This window comes from Polyodon spathula, chromosome 10 (assembly GCF_017654505.1).
Source record: "Polyodon spathula isolate WHYD16114869_AA chromosome 10, ASM1765450v1, whole genome shotgun sequence".
Lineage (NCBI taxonomy): Eukaryota > Metazoa > Chordata > Actinopteri > Acipenseriformes > Polyodontidae > Polyodon > Polyodon spathula.
The window spans coordinates 26788312-26811958 of NC_054543.1; the positions used below are offsets into that span (position 1 = coordinate 26788312).

Consider the following 23647-nt stretch of genomic DNA (forward strand, 5'->3'; position numbering starts at 1 on the left):
TGTTAGCCGTCTAGTGAATTTACAAAAACAAAAGACAATTATTAACAGCGACAAAAACAAACAAAACACTCACAAACTCTTTTCTCTCTTTTTATTTGGGAACTCTCCCTGTCCTTCCAGTTCTTTGTATCTCTGAACCAAGCGAAGGAAAAGATTTACGATTCTCCGTCCCCTTTATGCTATCACGCATGACCCCTTGGTAAAGGATTGCAGCTGTCTTTATTGGCAGCTGCTGCTACTTTGTTTACTTTCCGGGTCAATACGTTCCTGCAACGGAATCTCGCCGCCTTCTAGGCTGACCGACTTCCCCTTTCGCTACTTAGCACCCTCACATGTTGGGAGAAAGATTTACAACAAGTACTCATTTTATTTCTGTCACAGAGCATAATTTAGATCTTTTATTTACATCATGTTTTGTTTTGGTGGTTTCCTTTAAGACACCCCAACCTGAACACTTATACCAAAGAATTCTAAACAGAGCATTGTGACGTGGCCGTTGCTCTGCCCCCGAGAGCGTAAAGAAGCGATGTACTCTGACAACGCTGTAATTTTCCTTCAAGATCTGCGACCATGAATGTCACAACCTTAGATTTAATGGTTAATATTCCTATTTCAGGGAACTAGGGTTATGATAATAAACTAACATTCCCTTTAAAGTAGGGAATATTAACCATTACAAATGGGTGAGTATTCCCAAGCTGTCGCAAGGGCATGATTGTAGAATACTTTGTGGTGGAGGCAGATTGGCCAGTTCATCAGCAGTTTTAACTGTGCCTGTCAGCTATTTAGAAAGACGCTGCTTAGACAGAGCCTATCCCTGGGACTTAGCTCCGTCACAGACAAAAATTGTTCAGATTGCCTCCAACCTTTAGTCTTGTCAACATAATACGCTAATGCCCGCACTGGGCAAATCGTATGGAGCTAGTGCTCCTTCTCAGACTGGAAAGGGGGTAGGGGGGGGTGGAAAACCTCCCATTCCACTGACTAGTTGACATGAAAAACCGAGATGGCAAAGCATGGTTAGTATGAAGGGTAACATTCGTCCTGGCCTCTGAAAAAATTTGACAGACTTTCGATATTGATAATGTTTGTATTTCACTCACCCACTTAGAGTATGTGAATGCAAGCAAGAAAACCGCCTTGAAAGACAGAAATCTTAGCTCAGTTGTGCATGGGCTGAAATGGAGGTTTCATCAGTGCGTTAAGCCCTACATTCAACTTCCAACGAGGAACTATGTCCTTCACCGGTAGCCTAAGCCGCCAAGTGCCTAAATCGATTTTAACATGGCAAACTGAAATGGCTACCAAATAGACCTTTAAAATAGAGGATTTCCCCTCATCCTGTAAAAGTTGCAGTATCTGTCATAGGGCATTTCATGGTTTCAAAACTACGAGACAAGCACCAGGCTTGGAACATGCCCCACTTGTACCCATATTAGGAAGGTGTAGAAGCTGCCCTAACGTTTTGTAGGATGTCAGTCACCCTGTCCGATAACCCCAGACGGCTCAGAGCCAGAGCAGCGGGCTCGACAGGTTGGTGTGCCACAAAGTGCCTTTAGCATGGCTATTCCCTTGGCTGGTCGCTCAGAAGCTGCATCAAGGTGGAGAACCAGACTATCCCGGGCCAGTATGGGGCTACTAGAAACACTCTGGAGGTCTCCTCTTATGGAGAACCACAGGTGTGTTGACTCCAAAGAGGCAAAGAGGTCTCTTCCAAATTATTAGGTTCATGACTTTGAGAGGGTCTCCACTCTGCACTGCAGGAGACCCTCCTCGAGAGCAGAACACCAGCTTGGTTGATCACCCCCAGGCAGGTAAAAGGAGGTTCTCTTGTGCCCACAGCAGAAGCTTGTGGGCCACAAGGTGGAGATCTGGTGACCGCAAACCACCTTGGTGTTTGATGCAAGACACCACAGACGTGTTGTCCGTATGGATGAGCACATGTCTCCCCTGAACCTGCTCCAAAAAAGGACAGGTACGCTGCCTGCAGTTCCAAAATATTGATGTGGTGACCCTTCCAACGGGGCTGCCACACACCCTGCGTGCCTTGGCTATTCCACACCCCGCCCCAATCCACGTTGGACACGTCCGCGGTGACGACCTGTCATCTGGCAACGCTGCCCAGTGCCACACCTAGACGCAGATGGGCCGGCTGTCTCCACCAAGAGAGCGCCTTTAGACAGTGACAAGACACTGTCAACATGAGCTTTTGATTCAACATGGGCTGACAAACCTAGCATTTGAACCATACCTGCAGGGGGCGAATATGCAGGAGACCGGGTGTTGGATGCTGCTTCCATCAGGCCCAGAAGGCTCTGGAAAGTCACTACTGTTAATGTCCTGCTGATCTGGAACAGGTCTAGACAGGCGGTTACTGTCCTTACTCTGTCGTCCGACAGAATGGCCAACATGGACTTTGAGTCCAGCCACACCCCTAGATAGGTGACTATCTGAGTTGGCGCTAACTGGCTCTTTGCATAAGTTAGCATTTGTTAAGCAAAGCTAAAAAAATGCAAACAAGTTATTTAGAAATAGAAGATAAAATGTTATCAACGCTCTGATGTATTCAGGCTCAGTTGAAAAGGAAAATGGCAGCGTATGCTCTCGGCGGTGAAGCGACAGCCACATCACACTGCTCTGTCGAGAATTCTTTGGTATCAGTGTTCAGGTTCAGGTGTCTTAAAGGGAAACACCCATTTGTAATGGTTAATGTTCCTTACTTGAAAGGGAACTACAAAATAATATCACAAAAGTCTACTAGAATCCATAATAGTAGTACAGTATGTCAGGTTAGATTTTGAAATGTCACATTTTTCAATTTTTGTCAGTTTCGTTAAGTACAGTACATGGAAAACTACAAAGCGGTATGTAATTCAATATGTTAACGTAACATTATGCAGCAGGTTTCATTCGACTTTATGAAGCAATATTATAATGTCTCAATGCAGCAATATAAATAAATCTTATTTAATTGTAATTCTATTCCTGCACAATGAACAGCATCTCTGATTCCACTGATTGATTGTACTGTGGTGACTCCATCCATACGTTTGGTAATGAAGATGTATGAGGTAAAGTATAGGCTTGGTGTTATTTTGTTTAGGTTTGATGCAGTATTTTGAATACAGCAGTGTTTTGGTTCTGCGGCTCTTATGATTTGGTACAATATCCAAAAAGTAGGGTTGGCCGTGCTCCGGCTCCAGTAGCTCAGCTCCAGGTCTAGGCTGGCTCCAGGAGCCCCTACTCCAGCACCAGAGCCACTGCAGTGCAGCTCCACACTGCTGCTCCACCTCCAGCTCTGGCTCTGGCTCCAGAGCTACTAATGTATGTCAGTAATGTATGTTCTTGACTATCATAGTAACATCCTATTAAAATTGTTTTTTAAATTGTTCAATCAGGTTAAAATAGTTTTTGAGAGACAAGAATGTGAAATCTGGGGCCATTCAAAATTAAACATTTTCTGAAAGCCTACAAAGCATGCGCTGGGATGGTCAAAATAGCATTATTTGATTTTTTTTTCTAATTGATTGCTTAAGTATGTTTACATAATAATTCTAGGAGGGTTGAGGGCTTGAGACCTGTAGTCATTATTATTATTTTTTATGATACTTTTTCTCAGTCTTGGTGTAATAATAATATGCAATTAACTGTACGTAAAATACATTTCAATAAGGAAAAATGTATAATATGTATAATAATTGACTACTGGAACTAATGTATGAAAACATTCTAATTTACATGTATTTGAAGGAGGAAAAAAGTTCTGTCAATCAGAAATGGCACAGTTGACAGTAACAAGAACTACGTATCATGATCTACTTTGTCTTGCACCAATTTATCACCTTGCCCGAAGTTGGCAACAGTTTCTAAATTAACAATAGGAAAAATGCACAGTGTGGGATTTCTACAATGGCTCTCAAAAGTATTCACCCCCCTTGGGCTTTTCCACATTTTATTGTGTCACAACATGGAATCAAAATGGATTTAATTAGGAGTTTTTGCCACTGATCAACACAAAAAAAAGTCCATAATGTCAAAGTGAAAAATAAAATCTACAAATTGTTCTAAATTAATTACAAATACAAAACAGAAAATAATTGATTGCATAAGTATTCACCCCCTTGAGTCAATATTTGGTAGAGGCACCATTGGCAGCAATTACAGCCATGAGTCTATCTGGATAAGTCTCTACCAGCTTTGCACATCTGGACACTGCAGTTTTTGCCCATCATTCTTTGCAAAATTGCTCAAGCTCCATCAGGTTGGATTGGGACCTTTGGTGAACAGAAATTTTCAACTCTTTCCACATATTCTCAATTGGATTGAGGTCCAGGCTTTGATTGGGCAACTCCAGAACATTGACCTTTTTGTTTTTAAGCCACTCCAGTGTGGCTTTGTCTGTATGTTTGGGGTCATTGTCCTGCTGGAAGATGACTCTTCTCCCAAGTCCCAGGTCTCTTGCAGGTTTTCCTCCAGGATTTCTCTGTACTTTGCTGCATCCATTTTGCCCTCTATCTTCACGAGCTTTCCAGGCCCTGACACAGAATAGCATCCCCATAGCATGATGCTGCCAACACCATGCTTCACGGTAGGGATGGTGTTCTCAGGATGATGTGCAGTGTTAGGCTTGTGCCAAACATAGCACTTAGCATTGAGGCTCATCAGACCATAGAATCTTCTTCGTGAGTTTTTTTCAACAATGGCTTTCTTTTTGCCACTCTCCCATAAAGGCCAGTTTTGTGAAGCACCCGGGCTATTGTTGCCATATGCACAGTGTCGCCCAGCTCAGCCATGGAAGACTGTAACGCCTTTAGATTTGCCATAGGTCTCTTGGTGGCCTCCCTGACTAATGCCCTTCTCACCCAGATACTCAGTTTTTGAGGATGGCCTGTTCTAGATAGATTCACAGTTGTGCCATATTCTCTCCATTTCTTAATAATGGACTTTACTGTGCTTTGGGGGATATTCAATGCCTTGGAAATGTTCTACCCCTGCCCCTGATTGGTGCTTTTGAAGAACCTTATTCTGGATTTGCTTTGAATGTTCCTTCGTCTTCATGATGTAGTTTTTGTTAGGAAATGTACTAACCAACTGTGGGACCTCTCAGAGATCATGTGAAACACCTTAATTGCACACAAGTGGACTCCATTCAACTAATTATGTGACTTCTAAAGACAATTGGTTGCACCAGAGCTTACTTAGGTGTGTCATAGGAAAGGGGGTGAATACTTGAGCAACCAGTTGTTTTCTGTTTTATATTTGTAATTAATTTAGAACAATTTGTAGATTTTATTTTTCACTTTGACATTTTGGACTTTTTTGTGTTGATTAGTGGCAAAAACTCCTAATTAAATCCATTATGATTCCATGTTGTAACACAGTAAAATGTGGAAAAGTCCAAGGAGGATGAATATTTTTGAGAGCCACTGTATATATATTAAAAACAGAATCTCAACACAGCCAGTCTTGGTCCCTTATTTACTTCTGGCTGTCAATAAAAGAAGTCGAGATTAGTCTGTGCATGCAGCACTAGCTGCCAAATAGTGATCTCTACACACACGTGAAGTTGCAATGACAGGGATTATTAAAAAATATGTGTTGTCTACTTTATGTTTTTCCCTGAAATGCACACTTATTTTTTTGAACTGTAACTGCTTTATGGCATCTTTTGTTTTGTAATTAATTCACAAGGGTAAAGTCAGGCCTTTCTTAATTCTGGTATATTTTTCGACTTTGATAGTGTTACATATAATGACTTTAATAACGTTTTGCAAATTAACAAATATTTTCTCTCTACACCCACTCCTTAGGTCCCCTCATCTCCTCCCATGGCTTCTCATATCACTTCTGTGTTGATGATGCCCAGAACTTCTTCTCCTTTCACCCCTCTGACTCTGAAATTTCCTCCCATATATCTCTCTCGGCCATCTTCTCCTGGATGCACTTACGTCATCTCAAACTCAGCCTCTTCAAATCAGACCTCCTTTTCTTCTCCCCTCTTCCTCCCTCACTGCTGATCTCTCTATCTCTTCCTCTTGAATCCACCACCCTGTCTCCCTCCTCATCCACCAAGAACATTGATGTCACCCTCAACCCCTCCCTCTCCTACTCTCAGCACCTCTACTCTGGTACTGTCCCACCTTTCCTGCCTCTGCTACCCATCCACTCCAGCTCATCCAAAACTCTGCTGCTCACCTTGTCTACATACATAATTCTAGTTCATCATTTTGGATGACTCATTATATATTATCAACAGAATTATTATGTACATTAACTGCTGCAGAACCTCAGCTCCGGCTCCATGCTCCGGAGCGCTCCAGTAACCCAGCTCCAGCTCTGCTCCAGCTCCAGCATCCCCAGCTCCAGCATTGCTCCAGCTCCGGAACTCAGATAAAAAAACTGGCAAGCTCCGCTCCGGCTCCAGGCCGCACAGCTGGCTCCAGAGCATGGCCAACCATACCAAAAAGTATACTTTCCTTTTCTAAATTGGTTTAATGGAAAAATAATGACATACCAGGCCTAAGATCCAGATTTATTTGCTGCGGTGCCAACTGAATTGGTTGACTGATACTTCTAAGGGGGGTATCCAGAGTTGGAGTAAAAACACTGTCAGGATTGATAATGTTGGTCTCTGTGCATCCTCTTTTCTCCAGTTGTTCCTTGGTGTCACAGCGGACTGAGTCTGGCTCCCCTTTGTTTGTAAAATTCTGTTCAGAAGACAAGCACATACATGTTACTGAGTCTCTCTTCCAAGTGGCCCAAATACCCAGGGCTGCCAGAACACTATGACATCTGGTGGCACCTGTCCTACAAAAAATGGTGAGGTCCTGCCTTGAGTTTGTAGCACCCCTTACAAAAATAGTTCTGCAGTAAGTTACCAACAACATTGTAGTTTAGTCTAAAGTGGTGGCCATTTGTGTGAATGTGGCCTAATATGACCGCATTCAAACTTTACTGAAGTGCAGTGTTATATTGACACTCCACTGTATAGTTGGTTTAAGGGTTCAAATGAAACTTTTTCATTTTTGCAGACGAAAATTGTATTTTTTTTTTTATACTAAGGCCAAAAGTGCAAGATTACAATTGAGGAGTGTCCTGGAAAAACATACCCACATTTCATTTGATTTATCATTGCTTCCCATTATCATGCAAATACCATTTGTTTTAAATTTGATGTTTTTGGGGGTTTCTCAAAACAGCAGTATGTGCAATGAAGTTAGGATAATCTGAAATTGGGGGTACTGATTTTCAGGTTTTACTTTTTCACTTTTACAGATTGTCATTGATGACTTTTCAAACTTACCCTTACATTGGACACTTTAGTTCAATTTTAAACATAATGGCCCTGAATATCAAAGCTTTTCCGACTGTTGGGGAGGGCTTTTGTGGCGGTGTTCCGAAAAATACAAAATGGTCAGGAAGGATGAGAGACAGTATGAGGAATGTTATGCAAATTAAGTGGGTACCTAATTAACATACCCCCATGCAAAAATCTAAAGGGCTGAGGTGGACAGATTGAGTATTTTCCATCTGAAATGGTTCTGCCTGTTTCAGAGTCCTAAGGAGGGGAGAACATATTTCAAACAGGCATCATGCTAAAATAAATTCCAGTATAAATTGCAGCATGGAATCACAGATGACACCGAAGGTGTACCCCACAGGGGGGTATATCATCAAAGGGCCACCTGTTTGAACCTTACAGAAGAGCAAGTGCTATGGGTATATTGAATGGCTAAAGCTACAATATTGTATTTATGTTATGAATTTAGAGGATTTAGGTCTTGCATTGCCAGTATTACAGATTTGTTAATTTTTTAAAAGTGCAACCGGGTTCATAAAACTATAATTTAATTAATACATTATTAATATTATGAATACCAAAACATACTTCAAGAAAATTACATTGGAATGAGCTCTCTAACTTTACTTTATTTTTCTCTTTCTTTGTCCTGGTGTACTGGCTTTATTATTCTGTTCTATGAAATGTATTTTCTTTCTCTCTAGCTCCTGAAACAAACGCCTGTTTTGTTTTTCTCTGCCTTTACTACCTTTTAATCCCACCTGTCCATTCATTGAAATCCTGAAATGAAGTAAAAACTATAATTTGCATCATCGACATGTAGGATTCTCATTTAAATACTGAACAGTTATCCCGCCACCTTTATGTAAATTGCACCATATTCCACCTGTCGGAAAACATCAGAAAAATGTTTCATTTTGTGATGGAAACAACATTCGGGATAAGTCGGGTTAAGACAGATGGAGACAGCGAGTTTCAGGCTGTTGGAAGACACTTGATATTCAGGACCAGTGAGCCATATTGTGGAGCTCAGCGAGCCATATGAGGCGAGAGCCGCGTGTTGGACAGACCTGCTTTAAATAGTGGTCTTGCCTTTACACAGGTCTAGGTAAGTAGATTGTCCTTACCTTTTGTTTACACCAGGCACAGAATGCACCAGAGGTGATGCAGTCTTTACAGGTGTTCACATTGATTTTGGTGCACTCCTGGGAAAGAACTGAAAGCAGAAACAGAATGGTAAAAAAAGTGTACATATAATGAAACACAAGTCACACTTCCCTTTCCGCTTGTCATGATTGTCGACTATTGGGCAGGGAATCTCAGTTCTCTTTATTATTGTTCTTGTTGCCGCAGTGTAGCCTTTGAATTGGATATTATTTATGTATGCAGTGTAACACATTGAGCTCTTACCATCTTCCACAGTCTTGCACAATTTAGGCTGACCAAGGTTTTTAGTTTTTAAAATCCATTTCTTACTTCATTAGTAACACTGGTCTCTAATTATTTTTCAAGTTCAGAAATCTGCAATTTTCTGTTAAACTTGTTGAATTTGAGATGTAAAAGATGTTAATAGAATTGAATCTGTATAAATTGGAGTTTGGATTCAGTAACATCTAATTATAACATTTACATAAATATGTACCTCTAATTTTACTTGACTCTTGATTAAAGAATTCTCATTATTTAAAAGGTGGTAAATATATTGGATCATGTTTCAAATATAGACATCAGACTCTTCATTGTCAATGTCACCACTTTGCTTTATATTTTAGTGATGTCTTTAGGTGTACCCATCCTTTTAGGTGTACAGTATTCTGGGGCAAACCTGAAAATATGCTTTTTATGCACAAAGAAATCCATAAGATTAAAATAAGAATCTCTTCGTAGACTATACGGTATATTGACGCCTTGTGATAATGTAATACTGTCATAAAAAAATTAAAAAATGTAAACTTTTTTACCATTTTAAGATGGTTTTTAGTGGTTTGGTTATTATTATTATTATTATTATTATTATTATTATTATTATTATTATTAAGTAAAACCACTGGCAGTACCTATATCGTCATTGCCTCATAGTTCTAAGAAATAATTATTGTATGTGGTCACTGTACTCATTCACTACAGCTATTTCCCACAATAGCTCAGGAGACCTGAAGGTCAGTGGGTGTCGTCACGAACCCAAGAGCAAGCCAATTGCTTCTTTACAATTAGGATCTCAAGAATGGATGTCAGCGAGCTACCAGCCCATGGAGGACAATGGACAGACCTGCAGGTGTCTGCTTGAGCACGCTGGGCGCATGGCCAGTAGGGGGATTCCCTCTCCCTAACTACAGGAGCATCCAGGCCAGTGGGTCGCTCCACGTGGAATCCCAAACAAAGACTTTGCACTCCCTGCACACCACATGGATGTGCCCTCAGTGATTTTAAATGATCATTTAAGTTTTTATACTCACCTAATTCCCTGTCCAGTAGCACCAAACTCAACAATAGGAAGCTAAGGTATGGACTCATTTCCTATCAAAAAAACACAAGGCAATGTATCATTCTTATTTCTTTCAAAGAGTATTAACTGGAATATATAGATAACCACTATAACCGCATCCCAATCAAAATTCTAAAAAAGGGCTGTCAATCACAGTTAACCTCAGGGATTAATGGGCAGTTCACATTAGCATTTATTGCTGCGTTTTCTATCGAACCTATGAGCGTAATCAATGCAAAAAAAAAAAAAAAAAAAAAAAGTTAAATTCGTTGTGAAACAGGTTCGATTTTTGGATGAAAAATGCTGCGTTCACCATCCTGTCCTGCTAAATTTGGATATAACCTGAAGGTAATATGGATTGGGTGCGCGCTGCTGCATAGTTATTGCTCTGAAGAGGAGAAAGAAATAGAAGAATGTGGATTCACCATATTGTGAAATGGAAAACCCTAGGGGAGCACCAGCGTCTTGTGCAAGAGCTTAGTATACTGTATATATGTATATAATATTATTATATATTAATAAAATAAATTATTTTATTGGTAACTGTCACAGAGACGGCCGAAGTGGGCGGCGTCAGAACCAGGAAAAGTAATGAAATACACAAAACACAGGACAGATGAAATGAAATGATGAAGACGCCTGTTGGCGCCGGTTTAATACAAAATAAAAGGTTTAAACAAACACGAAAAACACAGGACACGGCACTCTACGCCAAAATAAATAGACAAACAAAAACAGACTAAACTTAACAAAACGGTGCACGGACAGACACTGACAAACACGGTGAGCAGATACTTTCTCTTATTATTATTATTACTACTAATTTCCTCCGTCTCCAATCCCGTTCTCCGCTCACCGAACACCCAACCCCAGTATGTGACAACGTGCATCTATATATACTATTGTGCTGGGATTCAATTACCAATTAATTATTCACTTGAATCCCAGCACGTGAATTAATAAAGTGCAATTCCCCGTGCTCACATATTACTACATTTTACTTGCACGTGAAGTGCTGTGCAATCCTCGTGCCTAAATACACATATACATTTTTAAACACTCGTGTTACACAGACCCGTTTATATCCAGTGTACCAATGTCTATACACCAACATTTAAACACACCACACGCAACACATAACAGATAATATACACAGGGGCGGGCACTTTGTTACAGTAACAAATAATCTCAACAATGTTATTGGAAACAAAAACATTGTTAAACAAAATTAGAAGTGCACAGGTATATGGTACTATCAATGCAGATGTAATGTCAAACAACACAGCGTTTTACATTATTGGGAGAAAAAATACATGTATACTAACATATATGACAGACATAAAACTGTTTTAGACAGTTTAATTTGCTGAAAATACAATACCACTTACCTGCGTATCTCAATATTTGATGTTTAAAAAATAATAATAACCTGTACACATAGTTTATAAAATATTTCCATGCACATTCCGTGAAATACGTTACTTTACTCGTGACACTGCAATGAATTTTAAAGAAAATTTCTGTACTTTTCACAGGGCCTTAATCATAAAGATTTTCTGCACTGCTATAATCAGTCATTCCCCTATCTTGCCTGTGATATTTGACATGCAATTCTGAATATAAAAATAGCAGCAAAACGTCCGGCTTAAAACACACAGTGAATAAACGATGTAGTGTTTCCAATCAATTCCACTGCAGGACTTTGTTCCAACCAGACGTTTAATTATTTAATTAACCTCCAACAGGGTCAATTAAATAATTAAAGGTCTGGTTGGAACAAAGTCCTGCAGTGGAATGGATTGAAAAAGCCGTGGTTGTCTACCCCTGCACCAGGCTTATCAGCATCTAGTTTGTTTGTGTGCTGCATCGATTTCTTTCTAATCTTGACTTCCCTGTTAAAGAGAGGCGGTGATGGGGAAGTGCATGCTGACATGAGGCACTAATCTGTACTGTGGCCCTGAAGTGCAAAACACAAATACAAGTCAAAAAACACAAATATAAATCGAATAACACAAATACAACAACAAAAATACAAATACATATGAGGTTTCAATTTATATTTGTGTTTTTAGATTTGTATTTTTGTATTTGTATTTGTGTTTTTTGTTTTTTTTTTGTTTTTTGTATTTGTGTTTTGCTCTTCAGGGCCACCGTAGATGTGCAATATCATACTGAACATAACATCTCCTGTTTAGTAGAAAATATTCTTCTCGTTAGTGAAATTCGACTCCTATTGCAGACCTTACTTTTTTTTTTTTTTATATATATATATATATATATATATATATATATATATATATATATATATATATATATATATATATATATATATATATATTTACATATCAGTGAATATTGGTATATTAATGCCGACAGTCTCTACATTACCAGGGCCTGACATCAGGTTGACATTTCAACCTGAGAAATACTATGTCATCAAAATAAATAATATAGTCAATCACGTGTGTGTTTTTATATAAAGGTAATGTGGTTTAAAACCTGACCGTAAAAAGCCGCATAATGTACATGTTCAGTACGGCCGCACTCATCGTCAAAATAGTGAACTACTTTATAAGACTAATTAGATCCTGTAGGGGAGGGGTCAGGGGCCCTGTAAGATCCATCTGTCGATCATGGCGATGACACAGAGAGGTTGAGTAAGGGTGTGTTCTCTCCCTCTCTCTGAGTGGTCGGAGGCAGACCTTGGGGGGTGCCTGACCTATAAAAACTGTGCTTTGTTATTCCTCAGCCCTGCCCATCTAGGAAGAACATCTGAGACAGCTCTAGTCGTGAGGGACTGGAGAAACAAAAAGGGACAGGCAAACATGACTGAGGAAGACAGCCAAACTGGAGAAAAGAAACAAAGAAAAATAATTGTGTACCTGAACCGGGATGTGTGTAGCTAGTGGGGAAACCCTGGGCAATCCCATAGAGTATAGTAGGGGAATAGCAAAGCGCAGGCTGAAGACCAAGCTGTGCAGCTTCGACAGTAGGGGAACGCTGCAAGAGCAGCACCTTTTATTTGTAGTTTTGTTATTGTGTTTTATTTTCCTTTTTACTTTCGCCCTTTTGTTTGTAATATTATTTTGAGCACCTGCATGTGCACCACGATTGAACCTTTTACCATTGCTGGTATTGGGTTGTGCTCTGGGAACAGTGATACAAAATTCTGTCTTGTGTACAGTGAATTCCCACACCCTCCCACACACATCTTTCACAATAAATAACGGGTTTGGGGCAACCCTGCGTGTGTAGGCTACACATTCCAAAAGAAAATGAATAGCATACAAAGACCTCAGCCTGGCACTAACCATGGTGATGAGGATGCTCGAAAGCGAAAACCGGTATAGAATAATTACAGGCTGTGAAAGAAAATACAATGAACCTTGGTTGTAAATCTCCCTCCTGACCTGTGAGGGCGCTAAGCAATGAGTTCTCTGGACGGGCTGGCTTGACAGTTCTTTCCCTGGATTGGGAAGCTGGTCAGTCGCCAGACCTGCAAAGATAATAAAACATTTCTAAACCGGATTATAATTATCTCTGTCTGCTTCTTTCACGCACTGCATCACCCCTGCACCTGTCTATAATAAACCACTTGCCACACAGGCATATAGACTTTTCAAACTTTAGAAACAATATGTTTTATTTATTTACATCAATGGCAGTCAAACTGGTGGAAAATCCTTCCATTGTTGTAGAGCAATATGTTCAGCAACAATAACTCCATACAGTCTTCAGTTTAAGTATTTAAGTCTCATGCAGTTACAACTCTCCTATTTCTTATGTTTGTCTGTATTTCTTACTCTATGTTTGATTTAAAAGCATATTTGTATGGTATATATGGTCGAAAAACTGTACTTGCTCCAGCTACAAACTAACTGTATCATCTGTCCCTCTGTCCTTTTTTTTTTTTTTTTTTACCGTTTTCTTTCAAACTCGAATTTAACAATACTGTGTGAATCAGTATTGTTAAATACCAGAATGCCATATTCCGAAAAATACATTCTGTAGGTATTACTGAAATAATGGTGGAGGATGAGTCCTCATTGTATATGAGACTTTTTATTTCATGCACCTCAGACTCTCTTTAGAACCTTGTTTTGCCATCTGGGAAGATCTTTTTGGGTGCTTCTAAGAACCTTTTTTTACATGGATTCTATATTCTATATTTGCAGACTTTCTGTTTTGTCTTGTAAGCTATGAAACATGTATTGATAATTAGAGTTTGCAAAACAATATGGTACCGGTATTATAAACCGCAATTTGCAAACTGACTTGATCAGAAGGGTTAAAAAGTGAGTTCTTTGCCAAATGTTATTAAATGTTTCTTTGTCCTTGAAAACAATGTCTCCTTCTTGCTACAGACAAGTCTCCCACATCGCCTTGCCTTGTTTATAGCCTACTGTCTGACTGGCAAATTAACGCCTGCTTTTGAGAGTTCTTAAAATAGTCACGCAAATACGAGGCCTGCAATATTTAATAGACCTCATTTGCAAAATCCCCTCCCAATTTTAGCAGTTTCATTCAGAAACGTCCCAGAATTACATATGCATCAAGGGCTAAAGCGCACAGAGACATTGCCCCCACAAATCACATATTAATTGTGTGTTTATGCCATTTTATAAATCCCTTCCAAAAATTCAGAACCCTCAGCGCCTGTAAAACATTCACAATCCTTTTATAAATCTGGGCCTGAATGCTCATACCTACAGATTGATTACAGATTGATATAAAACATTTATGGATTTTTCAAAGAAAGTGCTATAATATGCCAGAAAGCCATATATGCTGGGTTGTTTTTTTAATAATAATAATAATAATAATAATAATAATAATAATAATAATACAATGACAATGCAATACAAATTTCACTTATATAATGCTCTTCATGCTCTTCAAGGGCTCTAATATATAATCCAGCTGCAAACAGACTCAAATATGTTTTCAAACAGGATTTAAAAGACTAAATTGTGCTAGCATTGCTGATATGAATCGCGAATAAGTTCCAAAGATGAGGAGCATTATAACTAAATGTCCTGGCTCCGACAGAGTTCAAGTGAATTTTAGGGACTGTCAGAAGATTAGCATTTTCCGATCTCAGGGAATGACGAGGGACATACGGGTTCAACAGATCTTGAAGATAATAAGAACTTTAAAATAATAATAATAATAATAATAATAATAATAATAATAATAATAATAATAATAATAATGAGATGGATGCAGTAATTGTAATAATTAAATATGCAATTTAAACCAAGATTGACTAAGATTTTTTTATTAATCGCTTGACAGTCCTAGAAAAAGTCTAAGCAATGTCATGTCAAACAGCGTTAGCAAAAAGCCACTACTAAAGATTGTTTGCACGCATGGTATGCACAGGCCTACAAAGAAGAAGGTCCCCACTTTTGCATAACTCTACCTAATGTCCAGGTAAGATAAATACAATCTTAATGAGGCTTCTCCTTTAAAAAATTAAGAATGAGTATTGATAATATTGTAAAAATACATAATTAACAAGAAAATACAAACCAAAAACGTTAACAGGTGAGTCCACAGAACACCCCTAACCAATCAGATTCTTAGACATAATTTTCTTTAAAGACTTTCATCCATATTATAATGCCCCTACCAATAATGTACCATATTTTTTTTTTTTATTGAGGCATCCTACAGACCATATAAACAGACTAGTCACAAAACCAGTCTGGTTCCCAGATGTCCTCCATACGTGTTGTGTGTATGTACACCTGTGGCTGATTGTTCAGTGTTAATAGCAAATCAATTTTGTTAACAATTCTGGTACTTTTCAACCAGTCTTAATATGTGGTAAACTATAATTAGGGCTTCTGTTTTTCGGTGCTTATTTTTTTGGCAATTTTTGAGTTATAAGTAAATAGTTTTTTTTTTTTTTTCAAGGCTTTCATTTTTCATATATTGTATGAAATTAATGTTTTCGGTTACTTTCCAAAATGCTTGAACTTTATTTTTTTCTCTCAAAATATGTATAGTAGTAACTCAACAGTACTTGTACACTTAAGTTGTACCTTCATTCCTTGGTTGTCTTCCGCAACTAAATCCTTATGGTCACAGGACATTCTTCTGGGGTTTTTGTGTGTAGTCATGTTTATCCATTTTGCCACAATTTGCAATTTTGTTTTAAATCCTCTGTATCTTAACTGCAATACAGCTTTGAATCCAGCAAACAAGCTTCCATTCCTGATTGTAATCTCCTTTTAAATCTCACAAGAGGAGACTCCAATAGAAATCTACAAATGTGCTGTCACTCAGCAGTTGGGGTGGGTTTAAAGCATTCCGAATGAATCAATGATAGATACAAGTCACGAAGGCGGGACATTGCACAGCATCACTGGGAAATGCATTTTTTGTAGTGGTAGTAGTCGTAGTAGTTTTTTTTTTTCAATGGGGAAGGGGTGAAATCAACATGAATTGATTAACCATTTCCAGTGTTTTTGCTGTGCTTTCCGGTGTTTATTGGCTATACACCAATTTCATTTTTGTTGTATTGCGGGTGTTTTATCGTTTATCGGTTAAAACCGAAATTCAGAAGTCGTAAACTATAGGGTACTCCCTGTTCCTGTGCGTATTTTATGTTTTGTGTTATTTTGTATTTGTTGTGTTTTAAATGTGCTGTTGTGCATTTACTCAAAAATCAACCATTTTATTATTATTGTTGTTTGACAGCATGGATGGCGTTAAAATGCTCAATCCAGATAAAATCTTGAGAATGCGTGGTCAACAGCAAATGCTTATTGATAAACTGGCTGTTGACCACACATATGATAAAACCTGTGCTGAACGTGGTCGAGGGGTAAACTAGGTAATTGATAGCATGTTAATCCCTCGGCCACAATATGAAAACCGTAAGCTTTGGCTGAACAGGGTTGTGTGTTCAGTGAGGAGAGAAAGAGTCCAGAGGTGAATTAAAGAAAACGAAGAATTACAATTGCTACTCGTGATAAATCAGCACGTTACTTGTTTTTGGGTGTCTGTCCGTTTTGGCCACAGTGCCATTTTGTTTTGTGAAAGTCTTTTGTTTTGTATGAACTTTTTATTTATAATTAAACGTGCAGCAGCGTTTTCATATCGTGCAGTACTGCTTGTGTGTGTGTCCCTCTTCTTCCAGTTCTGACATCACCACCAGCCAGCCTGGTCACAGTGACACATAAATAGCAGGGCCCTTTTTGTTGATTTAAATAATGTCAACAAAATGTCATAGCTCTTAATGTCAAAACTCATTCTTAAAACAAATCCATTGTGTTCTTTGTGGCCTTTAGGGATGTTAATATTTGGGTTGATAAAACCCCTGATAGAAAACCCCAACTGGATTAGAAGGGTCATCATAGTACAGCAGCATCTACAAGGCAGAAAGCATGCGAGAAAACAAGGAAGCAGCTGTGCTTGTGTAACAGCAGGAACAATGGCATTGAAGGGTTTGGGACTATTGACCAGAAGACATGCAAGACTTCCAAACAAAAATTTCTTTATCCTTGTGCAGTACCATATTTTTGTTTTAAAATGAAAGTACAGCATGCTGGAAACTGAACTCTCTCTAACGTGAAGATGTATTGCATTATTTTTTTAGCTGCAACCAGCTTAATACAGTTACCATTTAAAGAGTGGGCAGGCTGTGAATTAAAATAGACCACAAGCCAGCTGCAGGTTTAAAATATCATTATGAGCGTCACATAATGTATGTGACAGAATAAGAGGAATAAGTGAATAAGAGGAGGTGTGAATTGTGATGCATGTGTTAGAGCACTTTTTGCTTTATTTTCCATTGGTGCATTTCTATATAATATAGCTCTTCCAATCAGGTATTGCTGCTTTGAAAGGAGATGTAACTCGGGCACGGTTAACTGACTCTCATCATAGCTATAATGGACAACAGAAATTGACAAGAAATAGAAACAATTGCTGGAAAAAATATGAACCGAGATCGAAATCTGAAGCACATGGGCTCAAAAGTAAAAAAATTATTCAAGTAATTTTGCCTAACAAAATAATTCCACAAATCTCACCTATTCTGCACTTCTATTAACTACATAGGCTTTAAATGTGCAGGTTTGAAAGAAACTCATGTTCTAGCCAAGACCCTGTGAAAATCACAATTTCACAGACTGCGCAGAATTCATGTAATTAGCCCAGATGCTGCAATTTTTTCAATATTCTTAAGAAATAAAAATAAATTCTCATAATTATGTTGTATTTCATTAAAAAAAAAACACATTAATAAAACTGTACAGCTCTGCTGTGTGCCTGTGTGTACTATACGCCATGCACACAGTGCTGTGCGGTGATTATGTCATGTCATGGGGGGGATGCTGTGTGATTTTTTTATAACAATAATAATACCAAAAAAAAAAAAAAAAAAAAAAAACGTTTGCACAGTGGACTGGCTCAGAGAGAACGGAAATACCCAAACAGCAATGAACACTGAGTAAGAAAGATTCACAAAAACCGCCCTTCCAGTATGATTGACGCTCAGTGAAAAATACTAGAGTGAGAAGAGTGTGCCCAAATTAAATAAAGCAATTAAACAAATAAATATAATGTATTTCTATTTGTATTTATTTATTTATTTATTAATTTTGATACAAATTATCCTCCATAGTAGAGCTCCCACAGAAACTAATGCTAGGGATGCATGTGCTATAGTAGGACTTGCAGGATCTTTCAAAAGGCTGCAAAACACATGACCCAATACCAGTACCAGCTTACCTGCTGAAAACTGGGAATGTGGTGGCGTGTGCAGCCACATAGTTATCCAGTTTAAGACTTGTGTCACAACTTATCTAGCTTCACCACACTGATCAATCTACTGTATGGCACAGTAAACCTTTTTAGGGTTGCAAAAGTAGAAACAGGGACTTCTCTAAAAGCTTCTTAACACTGATCGTAATGACAAGTCCTTGTAGAAATAGATGCAGAAATACTATGATTTCACACCTGAACAACAAGTGACAATTAAATGCACTATAAAGTATTGTACTGTAGTGGGGCAATTCTGCAAATACAGTGCATTTGGGGTCAGCACATTTTTTACAAATATACTTCAGAGACCAAGCTACAAAAAAGGTTTGCACATGTTGATTGGTCATCGTTATAACCAGTTAGCATGCTAATGGCCTTGGGTTCATTGTTATACTTTATATATTGTACAGTAGTGTTAAACAAACTGTTAATGCTTTCCTCGTGGACTGGCCTATAAAAATAAGGCATCTCAACACTTTTCAGTGTATAAATTAGGGCTTTATGTCTGGGCACTAACATTTAAAGATACTGGTTGATTGCTGTTCTTAAGTGTGAAAAAGTTACACATAAGAAAGCTCAGATAAAACTCCCTCACTGGAGTTTGTATGCATGTAAATGATACTTTCTATTGATATCCAAGTGCTCTAGTAAGCTATTTATTTAATTCTCATATTATGGAGAATACTAAAATGTAACACTAGATCACATAGGTTTTTAATTTTTAATGTATGCCTACACCTTGAATACAAGTCAGGGAGAGGTTTGGTCGTTTTCTTGTTGCAGTTATATGAACAATTAAAATCCCTACCATTTGAAGTAATGAATGGTACTATGTTGGTTATCAAGCCAGAATGAACTGGAAGCTCTTCTGGTAATACCTTGTATTATCAAACACTTCAAAAAATATGAAGTGTGTGACAACATAGCGCACCGTGGAATGAGACTACTGGTTTAGCTTGCTAAAAGTCGTTGTGGTAAACATCCCCTGAACTGCTTTTATGCTTTTCTTTTTTTTCTTTCTGTCAACTGATTGATACATTTCCTTTTGTTCATTTCCAGATCACAAGATAGGTTTGCTGGCTTTTCATTCAGAAACATAAATTGAAAATTTGCCTGTACTTTTCTGCCCCACTCATTTGGCAATACATAGATTTAAAAACACATACAAATATAGTTCTCACATCAATTTTTAACAAAACATGTTATTACTTTTGATACCCCCCCCCTTAAAACTCTAAATAAAATCGAAAACAGTGATTGTGTTATTGATTGGTAACACCAATTTTTACCATTACTGTCAATAAAATGGGCTGTACTGCACTCTCTGGTGTATGACAATGGCCTATAAAATGTTTAGCTAGCAAAATAGCATTTTAAACATAGTTATTCACTCCACAGCTTCTAGGCTATTTTATTGTTATTAAATTGGCTTTTTGCGAATAAAAGCACAATATTGAAAAGGAAATCATCATTGCCTTTAATTGGGCAAATAAGAGACAATGCTGTTTGGAGTGCAGTTACTGTATTTATGCAATTATATTGGACTATGGGGTCTATTCAGTTGATCTAAACTGTGAATGAGCTCAATGTCGTTGTCATTCAGTGTTTCCAGTTTGTGAGAGACTCCTTACCAGTCCACGGATTAGACTAAAAAAACAACTGACACTAAATATTTAAATGTACAGTATATGTGTGTGCTGTGCTTTTCTGCCCTATTGTCATTGAACAGTACATCCCTCAAACTCTGGTACTTACTGTACAGTACAGCACTTTATGTTGGATATATACCCCCAATATCTTTATAGAAAGCCCTCATTCCAGTGTAAGGTCACGAAAGAGTATTTTTCTATAAAAGATTTTCCTTTGAATGTAGACAGCTTATATGTCAGACATCTGTGTGGAGACACTTTTACTATGATAAAATGATCAATTTACGAAACTTTTCATTTGGCTATATGAGGTTCTCCAAGTGTAACGACACCGGAAACAATTGTTCACTAGACTGTCGAACAACCTTCTGAGTCCTGGACTCAAGGACCAAAGTTTTACCGGCTCTTTTTAAGTAAAATTAGTATTTTTCGTAGACATACGATAATCTGTCTTTATTTGACGTTGAGACCTCATTTTAACAGCGAACTCCTGGACTAATTTATTTTCGCTTGAGGAAATATTAAATAACATGTAAAGACTATTTTTATTCCTGTAAGGACACCTTTAAAGACTATCAAATAGTTTAAGTACAAATTCAAGTTACCCCTGTAGAAAACCAAACAAATGAAATTGTTTACTTTAATGTGGAAATGTGTTCATGTTGAGTCTACTAGTTACACATTTCAGATTTATGATGTATCTTTGATTTTAGGTCAGAACTTTATCCAGTGGAAAAATTAAGTCAGGGTACTCCCAAATTGATTGTTAATCACCTTAATACAAATATTAGTTGTATATAGCATATCTTATATCAGTCCCCTTAATATATATATAATAATTATATATATATATATATATAATATATATATTATATATATATAATACCCGCATCAAAAGAAACTTATCACTATTATAACACATGTATTTTCTTAAAAGATTAAGGTTTATAAATGATGGACATTGACAAAATGTTTTTAGTTTCTTTTTAATCACTCAATCATTCATCCTTGACCATGACACGTTTGAGTGACTATGACTGAAGCATATGCACTTAATCACCTAATTAGTGAGACAGTTGAATGGACACTGGATATGGAGTGATTTCAGCTGTTGAATTGCAAGCTTGAATAAAAGCAACAAAGACAATCACAGAAATCAGCGCCTTCATGCAATCAGCACGTTGGAGGCTCGACTAGGGCAGTGTACTGTGGCTCACCGTCTTCTTGGGTGCTCACAGCTAGCAATTTCAAACCTGGCTAGACCATATAGCAAGACACACTCTGTCAATGACAGGCCACGAATTGGGAGACCAAGAGTCACAACAACTGCCCAAGATCAGTTGATCATTTTGCAGCATCTTCGTAATGTCAGTTGTTAATCAGCACAATAAAAAGTCACTGCACCTGCGACGAGGGTTGGACGATAGTTGTTGTCTCCAACTCAAACAGTAAAAGTGTGTAGATCGTAAAATAGTGTTTAAAATATTAACTATTCAAAGAAAAATACTCAAATTTATATTCAATATAATTAAAAATATACGATATTATATATATATATATATATAGATAGTATATATATAATATATATATAAATACTTATCCTATTTTTAAAAACTGAAACTCGGATGAATATTTTTTAAATGGTGCCGCTATCCTTTAATACTAGAAAACAAAAACAAAAAAATGTTTTGCTATTATTCACAGTTAAAATGTAATCCTAGTGCTGTTTTCAAGGACTCGTGTTCGTTTACTAGTATGTTTTACACAATGTTTTTTGATTATGAACCTAAAGATATATGTCCATATAGAAAATTGCGATTTAACTCTTCCTTGGTCATTAGATAATTAACTTCTTTTAGACATTGTAAACAGTCACGTACATGTTCCCTTTTATGAAAATACCTTTAGGCTGGAAATATTACACGTTTGCCAATATTGATTTCCGGCTTACCGGCTTCGTAGGGCAAACGAGGTATTACGGTAATGTGACCGTGATCCAATTTATTCCGTATAGTCAAAGAAGTTTTATTTCAATAAATAGTCTCGACCCAAAGGACAAACAAACAAACAAACAAAAAAACAGACTGATGTCTTGTTAGAGTTAATAGGCGTGCGGACTGAAGAGACTTGTGGGTAACCATAAGGATTCCTCACGACACGACAAGACGTTGACAACAGTGTCCTTTACATTGCTTAGCCCTCAATCTGTTATTTACAAAACTTTATGTTGATAAAGTTGTTGTATTTTTAAAGAGGTTTCTTGACTGAGGCACGTCTATAGCTGTAACTTAATTTTTCAAAAATGTGAGTATCTGAGCAACTAATTGTAACTAGTTCATATAACAGAGGTTTTACTTTTGTGATAAACAACAACATAGATGGACTTCAGTGAAGCTTCAAAACCTTACCTCCACTTTCTATTTTAAACCATTTTAGTAAAAGTATGTTGAAAAACAAGTCCATGCAGTAAAGTTTCATAAACACCAATCCTTATTTAATTCAAACATCAAGCTTTACTCTTGCACTCTTTACATTTCCACTAATTCAGTTTGTTATTTAGAATACAGTAGAAAAATATATTTCATAGGAATAAGGAAATCAAGTTATCTGCCCAACGTTGTTTAAAGAGAATTCCTGAGAAGGCTCTATTCTTACTACTGCAGTGGCTTACAACTATAGTATTATGAACTATAACTGTACTACAAATGAGACCATGCATTTTTAACATGTCTGACTGTGAGTTTAAAATTGTGCATTTCTTCTCAATATTATACAGGCTGATGCAATAGACATGATGTAGAGTGCTTGTTTCTGTGGCTTTCTAAAACACAACTACTGCAGTCTTCACATGTTCTATACACATGCTGTAAGGGGGTTAAAGTAGTTTTGTGAAAAGGAAATTAAACTATTAATGAAACTACAGTGACCAAATTGTGGACAAAAAAGTTAATATGTTGTTTGTACATCAAAACCATCAACATATAAAAGACAACAATAACAACTAAAGCCAAATAATTGTATTAAAGTGTTATACTCACAGAACCCCCTTTCCTACTCGTGAAGCTGCTCTGAATGTGAACTTTCACAATGTGTGCAGACTTCCTCTACTGAGCAGAAAGCTTATGTACCTGTTTACAAAATGGCAAAGCAAGAAGCCAGCCACGAACACCCCACCGGAAACTACTGCATGATAATACATAAAAGGAAATAGGTTCCTTCAGCACTTAAATCATCACTTTTGTACTGTAGCTAAATATTATACTTGTACTTCCCTCACCTGTTGTGTTTGCAATGTTGGTTTTAAAAGAAGCATATTCATAGCAAACATGTATATTCATTTTTAAAGTACTGTGTAAAGGGTATGGTAAAACTGCAAAATGACTGTGAAAATATATTGTGGTAAATGTTTGTGGAGGTATACTAAATTTATGGGACTGA

The 23647-nt window shown here is 37.5% G+C and overlaps 1 protein-coding gene across 1 annotated transcript in view; it reads right to left on the reverse strand.

Moving 5' to 3' along the window:
* LOC121321410 (integrin beta-2-like) overlaps positions 1-23297 on the reverse strand; it is a 75196-nt gene extending 51899 nt beyond the window's left edge. The window contains exons 1-4 of the mRNA XM_041260339.1: positions 23248-23297; positions 9757-9817; positions 8428-8516; positions 6515-6707 (exon numbers count right to left, since the gene is read on the reverse strand). Of these exons, the coding sequence (XP_041116273.1) occupies positions 6515-6707; positions 8428-8516; positions 9757-9814 (340 nt within the window). The 5' untranslated portion in view covers positions 9815-9817; positions 23248-23297. The remainder of the gene's footprint in view (positions 1-6514; positions 6708-8427; positions 8517-9756; positions 9818-23247) is intronic.
* Positions 23298-23647: the final 350 nt, after the last annotated feature.